Below are 14,966 nucleotides of genomic sequence, written 5' to 3'. Positions count from 1 at the left end.
CCCCCCTCCAGGCGATTAATCCCCTATCAGCCGCCATCTCCAGCCATTTGAAGAGACTGTGTCTGCAGAGGTATTTACAACCCCCAGCTTGCCAGCAGAGAGCACATGGGTCCGTTATCAGGGCTCTAAGACAAATGGCTGCCTATCTCCCCAGCGGCCTTGCAAAATCCAGCGAAGTGCTATGCTGTGCTGGCCACCTACTTTCACCCAGCCTCCCTTCTCCGCTAACATTTCGCAGATGTGACCTGAGCCCTCCCCTTTCATTGCTTAACAATAAGCAGCACCTCCCCAGCTCTGTGAAAGCTGAGAGCAAGAGCACTTTATATCTTAGCCTGCCAAGAGCCACACGGGGACAAGGCTTTTCAAGCTGTCTCACTGAAATCCAAACGAAAAGACCTATAATGAATGAGATGGCAGTGCCGAAATGTAGACTGAAATACCTCGTGTGGCTCACAGCTATCCTCGTTCCTGGTTAGCAGAGGTGATCCGTAGGCTTGGTGAATGTGTGAAACCCAGCTACAGTATCCCATGGAGTTACCTGACATTTATACAAGTAGTTTTGACAAAAAAGCTTTATAACACAGTGGTACAGAAGGGGTAAAACAGATTAATGTACATCAGAACAGTCGGCTTTCAGATGTGGGAATTGAACCGAATAGCTGGCTTAGTGGGTTATTAGTTAAAGCATTAATTTATCTGTTAAAACTGAAGTCAGCCAACCCGACAAATTCCAGGGTGGCCGTAGCAGCCACCTTCCAGCAGGGCGCACTATGGCGCCAGCATTCTCAGTGCTGAGCGCAGAGAAGGAAACCACAGAAAAGTAAAATGAGAAAGAAAAGCACCAAGAAGAGCATAGGATTGACGAGAAAGTAAGGCCTAACTGTATGTGGCATACTGACCTCCTGAACTATAGGTATGGAGGAGAGACTGTCCCTTCCAAGTGTAGGCAATTTATGGGATGGTCACTGGACTTTTCAGTAACTGTCTTTACATCCTCAGCAGCCACAGACGTGTAATGGACACACACAAATACATACACACTAACTGTCTTTACATCCTCAGCAGCCACAGACATGTAATGGACACACACAAATACATAAGAATGTTTCCTACATCCTTCAAAAGTAGAAACACCTCATTTTTGCTAGTGATGTGTGGACCGGGGAGCCTTTAGAGGCTCTTAAGGCCACTCCTGTAGTGACCCAAAAGAGTTGTCCTGGAGCAATACAAGATATTGTCCCTCCTACAGCTGGGGTGCTGCCAGCTCAGGAGTTCTGGATCAGAGTGGAGCTCTCACGTGGCAGCACAGCAGGAAGACTCTAGGGCTAGCTAGTATTAGAGCTGTTGACTGGCTGTCCAAGGTCTGCCTTTGTTTCTGGAAAGGAGTCTTATTTTCTTTGGGCTTTGTGTCTACATGTACTAAAGCAGTGCCTTTGGGTCCTAGGTCTGTATCACCTCAGGGATCTTGTTTAATCAGAGGTCTTTGATGAGTTTGTACTGAAGCTGGGCTGCTCATCAGCTGAGAGCTGTGGTGGAGTCTTTTGCCATCTGACTGCTGCAGTGGAAGAATGAGGACAGAAGCAGAGTCTTTGTAGCAACTTGCCAGGGATTGTATTTAAAGTTTTTTCCTCCTCAGTAAAAGAAATAATTGCCTATCCCCTGTCTCCATTTCAGCTCCTCGTTCATTGGACATGAAAAGAAGATGAACTTCTTACTGAACTGATGGGAAATGCTGGTAAAGCCTCTTAGAACCAGAAGTTGTAGTTTTATCACCACATCAGTCAGCCTTGGCCTAACCCTTTCTCTAGGGAATGATGAAAAATTACTTGCGGGGGAAAGCCTAGGGCAGTATGTGTGTCACTGAAGTCAGAACAAGGTCAGCTTTTGCTAGGAGTGATCTGTTTCTGAAGGGGTTCCACATAAAGAGTGGCAGCTCCTGCCTGTGCAGCAGTTGGCACTGGTGCCAGCCCTACATTATAGCTTTGCTCTGCTGTTTCCTGCACCTTTGGCTGTAGAACTTTTGCAGGGACAAAGTCAACGGACGTTGTTTTACTGTACACAAATATAGTATGAATTGAAATTCTGCATGCTGAAGGGATGTGTGGCTTTGTGTAGAGGAAAAATGACAAGGGACAGCTAATCTCTGGGTATATTTGCACAGCAGTTGTGCTGTGCACTTAGCTAGGCTGTCCCAGACAGTGGAAGATGCTTCAGCATTATCTTGAATATCGACACAACTGCGCTGTGCTCTGTGGATATGCTCAGTGTGACAGTCTTCTCAGAAACTTCTAAACTCTTCAGGTAAATGGGACCAGAATTCATTTCTAGTTTAGAATGGAAAACATTGATGCTTTAGAATCCGTGCCATCTGTTTCTTGCCCTAAGCCCTTTTAACTAGTCCTGCTAATTTGATGATGAGGTAAGAAGTACCACTGGGAGACTGACAGGGCTTGCAGCCTTGTCTCTCCTGCAGGAGGGTGAGTTGGATGTGCTCTAAACATTCTGCGGGTTTTGAATGCCAGCATCAACTGCTTTGTGTTCTCTTGGAATTCAGAGATCAATGTGAGGTTCTTTGCCCCTAATCCAGCCCCTGTTCATCATTACCACCTCCTCAAAGTGCCCAATGCTTTGTTATCAGGAGAGGCAAAATCTTACAAGGTGGCCATAATCTCTTCTGAGAGTCAGACAGATATTCTCCCGTGGGTAAGAAAGTGACAGTGACCGAAAGCTCTAGGGGGAAGCAGGCTAGAACAAAGCTGTCCATTGCATCCTTTCATCAAACTGTTAATCTTTCTTTCAAAGACATCACATTTGTTTGGTGACAAAAGCCCTAAAGAAGCTGAATTGAGCCTGAAATCCTGTAGCAAGATTTAGAGGAAGCGTCTTTCATTCAGAGCAGGGAGGGGCCAGAGACTCCTTCTTTTTCTTCCTACCAACCAATGGGCTCACGAAGCCCACGAAGGTGACGGATTAATGCAGGGGCTCCCCAGGTAGATGCTACGTGACTCCTGGCACGCTCCAAAAACGTTTCCACAGCGACCAGCTGAACAAGAAATATGGAGTGTGACGGGATCCAGCGCAAACCTGTGCTTTGGAAGGAGGGTGCTTTGCCACTCCAAGAGATTTCTACATTTACTACCAAAGATCCAAGATAAAATGATGTGTGTTGTAGTTGTCAGAATCCAAAAAGCAGGGATTTTAATCAGTTTTTCCTACTCCTTAGAAGTTTTGATTGCATATCGTGTTGCTATTTCCTCTAGTGCACAGACCCATTCCACGTCTTTGTTCTGGATGCTTTCCTTTCAAAGTCTGCATCTTTTTCTTAATAACAACAAAAAAGGTAAAAAGGATTCTAGCTCTATTCTATTTCTGACTAAAGGGCAAACTAACTGGGCTGTAAGGGAGGCTCTAATTTGACATGTATTACTTTTGCACTAGCTTTTTCAATCCTTCCTGTCCTCTGTTGCTCATTTATGTCTGTGTATTGTCCCTTCTTTTGTGTTGGCATTGCTGGCTGTGCAGCCAGATTCCAGCTGGAAAAATAACTTTATTTTCAGCTACACTGTTTTTTAGCCAGATAGTTTCCCTGACCTGGTTCACTGAGCAATAAATAAACACTTTTGTGGTCTCTACGATGGAAGTGATTAGGAGAGGAATAAGGGTTTGAGGGCAGAGGCTGCTTCAACTGGATTAAGCAGCAGTGTTGTCAGATGTCTTAAGTATGGGCTGAATTTCACCCAGTACTTGAGGCACCCCAATACTGTGCATCTGGGACAACACTGCAATCCCAGAAAGTCCCAGGCCTGTCTTAATCATTTGTGCTGCAGAGGTATCCCTAGTGGGAGGGGATAATGGAGAGAAAAAGCCTCTGAAGTAAGATCGTTTTACTGGGAGGTTTGGGCATAGTTGTATTTATTGGTAAAAGACATGGCAGGCATTAGGACCACGCAAGAGCTGCTTGGCAGCATCTGACTGAGTGTAAGCTCTGCTTTCCTGGCTCTGGTGGCTTTTAAAAATAGTACTGAACCTGCAACCAGTCTGTGTTTTTATTTAATTATTATTAGTTATACGGGGAATTGGAAATATTGACAGCAGGCTTAACACATGGGGTGCAGGTGGTGTGTCAAGCAAATGCAAAGAGATTGTTTGCAGCCAGTAAGTGGCATGAAGGAGCATGAGCTCCAAGTAAGCATTTGAATGTGTCCTTGTGGCTGTTGGGCTGTGTGTGAAATGTCCGTGTGGCAAAATTTGTTGAGAGTCAGAACACAGTGACCTTTACTTATAACGGCTCTGCTTTTCAATTTCTCTTTGATCCCTACAAATTAGAAGTAGGAAGGTCTTCCCAGTGTAGGATTTTCTGTTGGAGGGGAATGGAAGCTAAATCCCATGGGTGTAGTGTAGCTTTGTCAGAACTAAGTGCTTGGGGTCACGCAGCCAAGCAGTGGCTGCTTTTACAAAGGGAAGTGGTTTTGTTGACCCTCTCTGGGTGTTAATATTTGTCCTATAACTCAGTACTTCACTCTCACTCAGGAGTGACTGCAGCAAGATCTGTTATAACCTGCCCTTGTGGTAGCATATTGTGTTAATGGTAAGTGCAACCATGCTGTAGCTGCTTTTCCCTTGAGATATTTCCTTCTTTGAAGGGGAATTGATAATGTCACTTTTACGACCCTCTGTGAGCTTTTGAGACATGGAGCCCCTGTATCAGGCTGTCTAGCTTGGAAAGCTGTTTCTTCTCAAGCTTGCACTGAAATGAGGCATTGCTGAATCACCTCCAAAGCAGCACTGTTATGAGAGGTCATGCTGAAAGTGAACCAGTTATGGCAGGAGAGTTCTGCAAACGGCTTTTGTTTAAAAGCTAATGTCTCACATACCCGATTGCCTCTGTGAATTAAAAGATTCAGCCCATAGCTGGGACAGACCTGGGGGATGAGACAGGGATTTCTGTTGGTAACTGGAAAGGAAGAAGAAGCTACGAAGGAGGTTGACTTTTGAAATTCAGCCTTGGTGTCCTGGCAGCTGTTGAAGGGCCATAAAAAAGGCAGTGGTTTAACACTGGGTGAGCATCAGGATCTTCAAAGCACTTTCTTGTTTGGGAAAGATGTAAGGAACTCCTCAGAATTCCTGCCCGTGTTCGGAGGGGTGGAGGCTGTAGCCTGTAGCCTAATCCAAAGAGGGAATAGGAAGCTCCAGATCTTCATCCAGCGGATATTTTTCCCATGCTCTTTCCTCCCACACAGCAGCTCCCTCCCTTCCCTTCTGGAGCAGCAACAGGCAATAGTTTCAGCACAGACAGTGCTTGGCTTCCTTAGGTTTGCTGGGTGCAGCTTAAGAATTAACTTGCTCTTTTATTTTTTTAAAAAATATTCTAAGGAATGGAAATCTCACCAGAGCAGTGTTACTGTGAGAAATCTCTAGCGTGAGAGCAATGACCTCCAGTTCTCTGCACCTCACCAGGCTTTGCGTGATGAGTGAAGTTAACTCTGCTGCCTGTTTAGGGACGTGACAGGCTACAGCTCGCATGTAGATGCCAAGTTAAAATGACTATTTAACTCTAGGAAAGCCAGCTTTTACTTGCTGTCTCCTAGTTCTACTTGCATTGCCTTCAAGGAAAACAATAAACTTTTAATTTCTTTTCATGACAACTTTTATCTGGGATTCTTAGTGTACCTTACAGACTTTAGCTCTGCATTTCCCAGCCTCCCAGTAAGAGACAAGTTGTCTGACACAGGGGCAATGATGAGCACAGGGACTGCCATAGGATATTCTGAGCCAATGTTAGAAAGGATTCTAACAAAGGATTCATCCTGCTTCTGTGTTTTTACAGTAATGCAGACTTCCACCTACCTAACTGTAATAGCAGGGAAGTTCAAAAGAAAAAAAAAAGGATAAAAGCAGCATTTACTTTTCGTAATTCTCCTACTATCTTTTTATATTGCATTATTAAATGCATTTCTAAGGCATTTCCTCTTGAAATAGGAAAGAAGGCTGTTAATTTTAAGCTATTATTTAATACTATTCATTAGCTACTGGTTCAAGTACTTTTAGATTAATTTATGACATCATTATTTTAAACTCCTACAAGAAAGGTGGGCCTGAAAAAGAAGTTGTTGTTTGAAAACTGTGAGATCTAAACTGTGATGGAAGACAATACAATTGTCTTGAATACTTTAAGGAGAACAACTTTCTCTGTGTCTCATTACTTTAAATATTATTTTTATTTTCTGGATTATTTGCTCAAATGCTGCTAATATAGTGAGGTATGTAAAAAATACATACTGAGAGAATGGGCCCTAATTTCTTCCTTTAAATAAGCAGCTAGGATCCAGAACTTTAATGTGATGTCTTCTTAGAAGGCAGACACCAGGATTGTGTGTCAAATGAAGTTTCTGAATGTGTTTTTTGCGTGGCAAAAATCCAGTCTGGAAAAATGTACTGAATAAATCACCTTTGATAGCTGGGTTAGAAAAATGTCCCCAGTGATTTGGTTAGTAAAAGGTGGAAGGTGGTGTTGCTGCTGTTTGACTTTCAGAAAAAAAGAACAGCTCTATGACTAATCATCATTCTGGCTGAAAACATGATCTGAGTGAAAATGATATTACAGTTTCAGGCAGTTTCTTATAATTTTTCCTATCTTCAGCCTATGTTGTGTCAGTCCAGTTGGGATTGCCCTGAAGTAACCTGCTTGTTTTGTTCAGGTTCTCATTTCAGAGACTTATGCAGCATCAGCAAAACTTCATTGTCCATATTTGTGTAGAGTTAGATGCAGAATCCAGGATCAGAGAAGAGCTGGGAAAGTATAACAACTTAATATTCCCCAAAGGCCTCACTTTTATGAAATGACAAGTCTGAGGCCTTTGAGAGTTTGCAGCTTGGACAGGTGATAGGGAAATGAAGCAGCTGCACATCACAGACTTTATAGCTCTAGCATAAAAGTGAATGGAACTGTCTTCAATTACATCTGTCCATTTCTGCCAGGTGTGAAGGTGCATGGGAAGTTTCTTTGATCAGCAGAGTTAATTGCTGATGAATACTCTGCAGAGATTGTCCTGGGTGACGCTGGGTAGATGCTCTGAGAAGACCATAGATCCATGTACTGTATTGCCCCAGTGCATAGATACAAGGATTTTATCAAGTTGAATTTGATTTACGTTCTCTGCAAATTTGTCCAACAAAAAGAAATCTAAATCCAGATGTAGGTCCTGAGAACACTAATATTCCTGTTTTCCCTCTCACCTTTCCCACTTGTCATGCTCCAGGTGTTTCTTTTTGTCTTTTGTAAATAGTTTGGGGAAGAGGTTCATCTGTATAAGTGAACATTACAAGCTATCACATGTACTCAGGCTGCTGGATGCTTCCAGTATGTTGGGAGACATTAGCCTAGCAGATAATTCCTAAAGGCTTTCACCATCTAGCAAGGCAAGGCACAGTCTTATCCTTGACAGACTTGCTTCTCAGAGGACTGGTCCTAAATCAAAGACAACAAAGAGTTCCTCATTCTATTAATTGTTTTGTCAGAGAAACTCTTCCAAAAGTTTACAGTCTCTTGTGCAAACCAATGTGTAAAGCTGCAGCAAGAAGCACCAGTATTTGAAGGGCTTCACGTAATTTCTGCAGGTTCAAGCTGCAAGAACCCTGCATTGGAAGCAAAGTCAGTTCAGTGTTCAAAGGAGAAATGGAAAAACTTATTTGTCACAAATAGAACCTATTTGCTTGCCACTTGTTCAACACCCATATGCATAGTCTAGCTACGGATACTAGTAAATGCTGAAAACTTATGGAGACAAAGTTCAAGACACTGAAAGCTTGCCCTTTGACAGCAGATGGCTGTAGTGCTTCAGCTACCAGATGATCTGCTGTGTAGAGAAGTGTTCTTCATAGAATCATAGAATGGCTAGGGTTGGAAAGGGACTTTTAAAGATCATCTAGAACCAACCATGCTATCTATGTAGTGAACTTTCTTAAGAACATGCAGATTGTTTGAGACCCTGTAAGTCAGTCCCAGTGGCTGAACCATAATACGTGTTTTTACTCCAGGTATGAGAAAGCTTCTGTCCAATTTTTTGTCCCTATCAGTGGCACTGGAGAGACTGCATGGGAGCTTGGGGTTGCCTTGTATGTGAAACTGCTATTTGTGAAGACACTAGCTCATGTTTTAACTAGGACCTGTGCAAAGAATGTTGCAGTGCAAGAAAGGTGAAAAGATGGAAAACACCTGTATTGATCCTGCCCTATATTAAGTAGTGCTTTGCTTTACTGCCATTCCAGCTGCTTGTCGTTAGTGGAAACATGGAGCTGCGTGAGTCAGGAGTAAGCTCTCCAGTGCAGAAATCTCCTGAGTCTTTAAAGACTGTGAATGTCTCTTTTGTACTTCTATCCAGCAGCCAGAGTCAGTTTGTCAGGAAGTTTGGTGACTGTCCTGGAAGGCAGCTGTTCATGGCATTCATTTAGTTCCATGTTTGTACATAAATGAAGAGGGTACTTTGAAAGGAAATGGATCAAATACGACACAGGACTTATGTTGTGTGCATTATGGTATAACAAATCTGTGGAACTTGCTGCTGAAGGAAACAAAGCAATAGTGTTCAAGAAACTTTTGCAAAGAAATGCAAAGAGAAGAGATAGGTAACAGGTGACCAGCAAAACTCAGAACACCTGGTTTTACAGGGCTTTTGCAACACAGGGCTATGTTGTTCCTTTCTGATTCTGCAGCCATCAATTAGATATTTGCCCTCAACTTCCCTCCTCCCTCAACCCCATAACCACTGTAGTTTGCTGTGAACTGCACAGGAGACTGAATGTACTGTGAGTGAGTGCACAAGAGCCTAAAGCTAGGCAAACACCCATGGCCCAACTAGCTGCTGCTTTTTGGCTGCCAGGCAAGCCGAACAGCCTGTGCTTCCTCACAGCTGCTGGCCAACCAAACAAACAGCCTCAACAGATGCAGCCAACCCCTGGGCCATTGTTGTAGGAACTTGGGGTGTTAAAGCCCTTCGGCCCTTTGTCCAATGTGACTAAAATTGGCCAAGAGTCAGAAGCTGGTGGGAGGGGGAGGACCAGCAGCTGACAGCAATCACCGAAGCCCTTCCCCGGTCTAACCATGACATGAGTAAGCATGAGTCATTGCGTAAATTGACAAGCCTAAAATTATCTACAGGGATGAATACTGTCTAACTGGCCCAACACATTATGGGCTTTCTGCTTACTCTGGAATTGGCAGGTGTTGGCTTTGGGTGCAGATAGGCTTGACTCTAGGCCAGTAAAAGCCTGACAGCTCAAATTTTTTATTTTATTTTTTTTTTATTTGGGCCTGCTGCTTTTGCTTTTAGATGGAGATTGAGCAAGGACCTTCTTCCCTATATTGCAGCCTCGAGACATTACTGATTTGGTGCTGAAGCTGGTATTTTATTCTCCTGGTAGCTTCTTGCCCTCTGGCATTGAATCCAAGCTGATGCTCCAAACCCTCCCCTCCGGCATTCTTCCCAGGCTGTCCTGTCAGATGCAAAACAAATACTCAGTGCCTCAGAGCTCCCTGCATCCAGGAGGAACTGAATTTTCACACTGGCTCTCAACTTCATCAGCAGAGCCAAAGCAAGATTAATGTGGAAACTAATCCCTTTGCCCCTACCATGCACATCCTCTTCAATGGTGTAGCCAAGAAACACTGACAAGAATGAACCTTTTCTGTAAATTTCTCTGAGATAGGAAATACCCAAATTTTACCTTTCTCTTCTTCCTCTTTCCCAGTCACTGCATAAGGAAAACCAGTCTTCCTGGAGCAGGAAAGCACCTTCTTCATCCCACTACTAATGATACAAGTTTATTTTAAGAATAAATTTCATACCTGTGCAGGATTGCTGTAGCTAGTCTTGGCTCTCTATAGCTATTAGCTAGACCTAGTAGGTGGCAGAGCTTTTTAGAGTACCTGCTGCCTACACAGAAGCAGCCAAGAATAGCTGTAACCTCTCCCAGGGATCAAGTATACAAGTCTGGAGCTCCAGGGATCCCTTCTTGTTATGCAAATGACACTACCATGATAGCTATAGGAACATGCTACTGTTTGAAACTAGACACAGGTATCTGGAAATAAGGGCAGCCTGTAATGCTGAATTGACAAGAAGGGATATCAAGGTTTCTTGTCTCCCCGACTTCCACTTTTCAGGTGTCACAAAGTCCTCTGCAGCCTTGTGCATTGTTAACTGGTCATGCAGAACTCACCACAATCCCTCTCCTAGCCTAAAGACAGCTTGCTCCAGAAGGCTGCCTGTTTCTCTTTTGCAGTGACTCATTTTAGCACATGTTCTTGCACAGGGTCCTGGACTGTCCAGCTAGAGAGGGGAGACAGCGTGGTGGTGCTGCGCAGCCTGCTGTGGCTGGGACTGACGTTCTACCATGTCCCAATGACCAAGCAATATGGCTACGTCTACTTTGGCACTGGTGAGAAGAACATAGATCTGCCTTTCATGCTGTGACTCTCCTGTCTGGGATGAGGACTGGAAAACATTTGGTTGTTATACTTAAGAATTTTTTGTTTACTGTTTGTTCCAATAAATGTGTGGAATTTCTGCACTTTGAGCAGGATTCTTTTGTGCCTGGCCTCTGGCTCTGATTCTTTTACTAGGACTTCACTGTGTGCAATCCTCCTTCAACTCCAAACTGAATTGCCTGCCATGTACCCCTGCAGATCCTTTAGATAGTGACAAGTGGCGTTTTCTTCCATGACAGGCAAAGCCCTAGGTCAGAAATCAAACCTAGGCCATCTGTCTGATTAAAAAGGCACAAAAACTCATTTGGAGACAAGAACAGATACCTGCTGTCACCCATGAATGACAAACAAAAATAGACTTTCTGCCTTGAGTCAGAGTAGAAAGCTGATGCATACTGTAAGGGATCCCTACTAAACCCTCAACTCCAGAAAGGCATATTGGAGAGGAGGGTATTTTGGTTTTCAGATGCTGAGTTCCACCAAAATTAGAGGGGTCTTTCCAGCTCATGACACTAAACTGTAAAAAAAAAATGTAACTGTGGTCATCACCTGGTCTTCTGTAAAATGTGCCGATTTGGGTTTATATCCAGTAACTTTTCCATTGGCATAACTCACTGAGCAGAGCTGCCTGAGCTGGGAGACACTGTAACTTCTGCATGTTGAAGAAAGAAAAATCTTTTTCTTTCTGAAGGGCTGTAGGTTTCAAAGTTTCATAAAATAGAGATGGTCAGCCAGACACCTTATCTCAGTATAGTAAATGAAGTCCTGGCTGTCGCCCAAAGCAAGATCATCTTGGGCAGCTCAAGGGGCTGAATATAGGGCTTCTATTTCACTACGTAAGGCTGAAAAGAACCACTACAATCTAATTTGACTTCCTAGGTAATACAGGTTTATCCTTACCCTTTGTCCCTATCCATACCAATGGGTATTGATAGATGACTCTGATGAAAGCAGTACAAGGTTAAGTGGCATAGTAGTCCATAAAAAAGCTGTGTTGATTTGTAGCCCCCAGATAAATACCAAAGAAACTGAGCCAAAGCAATAATGACCCTGATAAATATAATAAGCCTGTAACACCAGGCCCATAAGTAGGACTTCTCAAATGGTGGGCAGTAGGTGGAAGGCACATACATATACTGTACATGGGAGAGAAATAGTGCCACCTTTTAGTTACAGGATGGAAAACTATGCACACCTCTCAGCCCTGAGATATCCCAGGAAGCAAACATATCACTGACATAGAAGACTTGTAGCAAATCTAAGTCCAAGTGGAAAAAACAGATGAAGTCATTAAGGATGTCAGCATTCTCCCAAGTAATTCTGCACATGGAACTTTGCTTTGCTAGATCATTGCTCATTCACTGGAGACAATATGGAGTACTAAAGATAGTTTTGGAATCTGAGATACTGACAACCTTGCAAAGAAAGCAGAACAGTGTAAAACAGCTGTGCTTACTGACCATGCCAGTTCTGGCCACTAGTGGTTTAAAAAGAGAGGCCTGTGTGTATATTTGACATTATCCTTCAGCAAAGGGTGTCCGACTGGCATGGTTTTTTTGCACCACTTAGGGCCCCTCCTCCAGATGGGCTTTGCAGCTTTGATGGACCAGCGAGTCAGATATCTGTAAAAACAAAAAAAATGCATTTCAGTTTGAGACTGATCACTGATAAAAACATTTTGAATAAAGCAGAAGCTGTAGCCTTTGCCTCCCCACATGCCTCTTTATAAAAGGAATAACTGTGAGCAGGGCTTCCTCTATTCAGAAGGAACCACTGAAAAGGAATTTTTGTTTGTTTTGGAACTTCTAAGCTGTACCTCTGAACCCACTGGCACCTGCTTGACTTCAGTCTCACGAAACAAATCAGGTGTAGTCTCTAGGCTGCTGGCAAGTTGTCCATCTGTAGCTAAACTGGAGTGCCAAATCCCTCCATTGCAACTAAATCCAGGACTGAAAGCATCCAGCCTCTATGGGAGGTGTTTTTTCAACAGGTGGCCTCAATAAGGTAAAATAATTCCAAAGGCTAAACTCTGTGAGAAACAGTCTCTAAAAATGGTTTAATTTACTTTCAGAAGATAATTGGTTATTTGTTCTGCATGAGATGATGGGTTTATGACCTAGTTTTGTAGTTTCATATGTCCAAATTTGCTTTAGTATTCTCTGTAAAATACCATTGCAGCTTGCTGGTGCAGAAGTCAGAACCTACAATATAAGAGGTACTAGAATGGAAATGATCATCACAACTACAGATCCCTGTGAAGAGCAAGATCTGGCAAATATCCTCTGCTTTTTACCATTTGAAGTTTTAGAGTTGGCTTTGCAAGCAGGGAAGGGATTTCAAATCCAGAATCAGTTACTGGAAATCTTACTCTGTGGCTGGGTGGCCTGGAGTTTTGTTAGGCTTTAAATCTTTTGCTACCAGTAGAGAGGGGAATAGAGGTCCTTAGAGAAAGAGAAGTCTTTTCAGACAATAAAGATCCAAAGTAAAACCCTAGCATAATCTTCACAAACAATGATCCAACAAATTAGAATTTGGAACAGACTGATAAAACTTTGTCCAGCAATGTTTGCATGCCTCTGTTGAGTAATCCCATGGTCTTAATGTAACCTCAATCAGTCATCCTCTCCCCAAACAGCTTTGTTACCTTTTGTTTGCATCATGCAAATTTAAGATATTAAGAACTTTGGACAGAGACCCTATAATGCATTTGTTGAAGGCATCTGGCACATTCCTGAGGACTACAAAGAAAGCTTATGATGCCAGGCAGCTACAGACTGTGCAATAACAGCCCATTTTCTTAGCACTTTTCTTCCTCAGCAATACCGAACAGCACAAAGTGAAAAGTGAACCACATTTGGAGCCTCCTGCCACTGAAATGAAGCCACTTCCAAAATGCTGTGCTCTTGCTTTGAGGAGTTTATGACCGTTAAGACACCTAGAGGAATAGCAGGAGGGATTTGGGAGATGCTGTAGAGCCACTTGTTCTCCTGAGCGTGCATTAAATTAGTCCCTTTTGACCTTTAATGTTATGCTAACGCATTAGTGGAATCCCTTACATAAGAGCACCAGGACAGGAAGCAGGAGAGACTCTCTCATTTCACATGCAAGGGGAGTTCAGAAAGTCCCAACGCAGGTCCCCAGTGCAGAATCCAGCAAAGAACCATGGCAAGGCAGCTCCTTTAGGAGAAGCTGTAGGGGCATTTTATGGGCAGATGGAGCTAGGTCCTTCATTTCACATTCCCTGTGCGGCATGGGGAGGTCTGCAGCACAAGTTCTGGCATCACAAGACTGCACTTACAGGGAAGGAAGAAAAAAAATCACAAATTGTTTTGTGTCAAGTGAAGTTCTGGTCACATGTCCACATGCTTGTGGGAAAGTGCTCCTGTGATAGTAAGTGATCTCACTGGGAGAGAAGTGAATGTGTGAATGTCAGATAAGCATCAATGCTGTGTGCAGGTTTAGACAGACAGTGGCTTTTTAAGAAATCCCTCTGTTTCCGTGAGGGGGCTGGAAGTGCACACCCCAATTCTGCATAGGAAGGAGGATTTAGTAATGGCCTGATTTTAAAGCTTTTGTTATTTCTCTTTTGAGCAGGTCTAATCCAGCCCTCTGGTCCAGGCTTTTGGCCTCCTTTGGGGACTGCAGGCTGGGGCTTTTCATTGTTAGCTGAAACAGACATTTGGACACTTTCCCTTCCTGGAGCACATTCGCTTTTAGTGCTTTTAATACTTGCTTTGTCCCAGACTCAAACTTGTCCTATTTTATTTGCTGCCTCTTTCTAATTATTAATTACTTTTTTTTTTTTTTACCTTGATTCAGCAGTGGCAAAAGCCAGATGCCTGGGAGGAGTTAGTCTACAAAGTTCCTTTTCCTCTTTGACTAACCCCAGTTCCTACTGTTTCACAGGCAGACTTTTTTTTTTCCCCGAGCGTAAAAACAATCCACAAAACTCACATATAAAAGAGCTTCAAAGCCAAGCACAAAGGACTTTTCTGCAAACTGCTGTCCATGTAAGGTGGTGAACCCCATTTTCTAGCCAAGTCACCCAACTTTCCATTGTATCCCTTCCCAGTTTGTCTCGGGGAGTTTTTACAATAACCTACAAACACACACTGGCAGATGGTCTGAATTTTCTCAACCAGCTGAGGGTTGTCAGAACAGATCCTCCATGTGGATGCCAAATGCAGCTGGTCTGCAATCTTCTAACCTGTTACTGCAGTGTGCACAGCTTTCATTCTGGACAAGGGGGGACAGAACTCCCAATCTTGGGGATGGGCGACCGACCTCAGGGCTCTGCTTGTCCCCTTGAGTACACTAGGATCCTGGGCAACAACCAGAAACTCCAGCTGCACAAATGCATAGTTTGGATAAAACTTGATGGGGATCCTGGTGTGATTTCCCTGATGGCAAAAAGCAAGATATAAACAGGATGGAAAAACGTGTTGTCACCTGCAGTCATTGCAGTTGCCCAATATCTCTG

General features: G+C 43.4%; 2 protein-coding genes across 2 annotated transcripts in view; one reads left to right on the top strand and one right to left on the bottom strand.

The window, feature by feature from the left end:
* The window catches only part of RSPH9 (radial spoke head 9 homolog (Chlamydomonas)), a 46,062-nt gene extending 35,590 nt beyond the window's left edge, over positions 1-10,472 (top strand). Inside the window, exon 5 of the mRNA XM_010006259.1 lies at positions 10,312-10,472. Within this exon, the coding sequence (XP_010004561.1) occupies positions 10,312-10,472 (161 nt within the window). The remainder of the gene's footprint in view (positions 1-10,311) is intronic.
* A 1,366-nt stretch (positions 10,473-11,838) lies between these two features.
* MRPS18A (mitochondrial ribosomal protein S18A) overlaps positions 11,839-14,966 on the bottom strand; it is a 22,024-nt gene continuing 18,896 nt past the window's right edge. The window contains exon 5 of the mRNA XM_010006248.1: positions 11,839-12,108. Within this exon, the coding sequence (XP_010004550.1) occupies positions 11,964-12,108 (145 nt within the window). The 3' untranslated portion in view covers positions 11,839-11,963. The remainder of the gene's footprint in view (positions 12,109-14,966) is intronic.

Source organism: Chaetura pelagica, unplaced genomic scaffold (assembly GCF_000747805.2).
Source record: "Chaetura pelagica isolate M959 unplaced genomic scaffold, ChaPel_1.0 scaffold271, whole genome shotgun sequence".
Classification (NCBI taxonomy): Eukaryota; Metazoa; Chordata; class Aves; order Apodiformes; family Apodidae; genus Chaetura; species Chaetura pelagica.
Note: the sequence above shows the minus strand (reverse complement) of the source record. Positions and strands in the feature narration are given on the sequence as shown.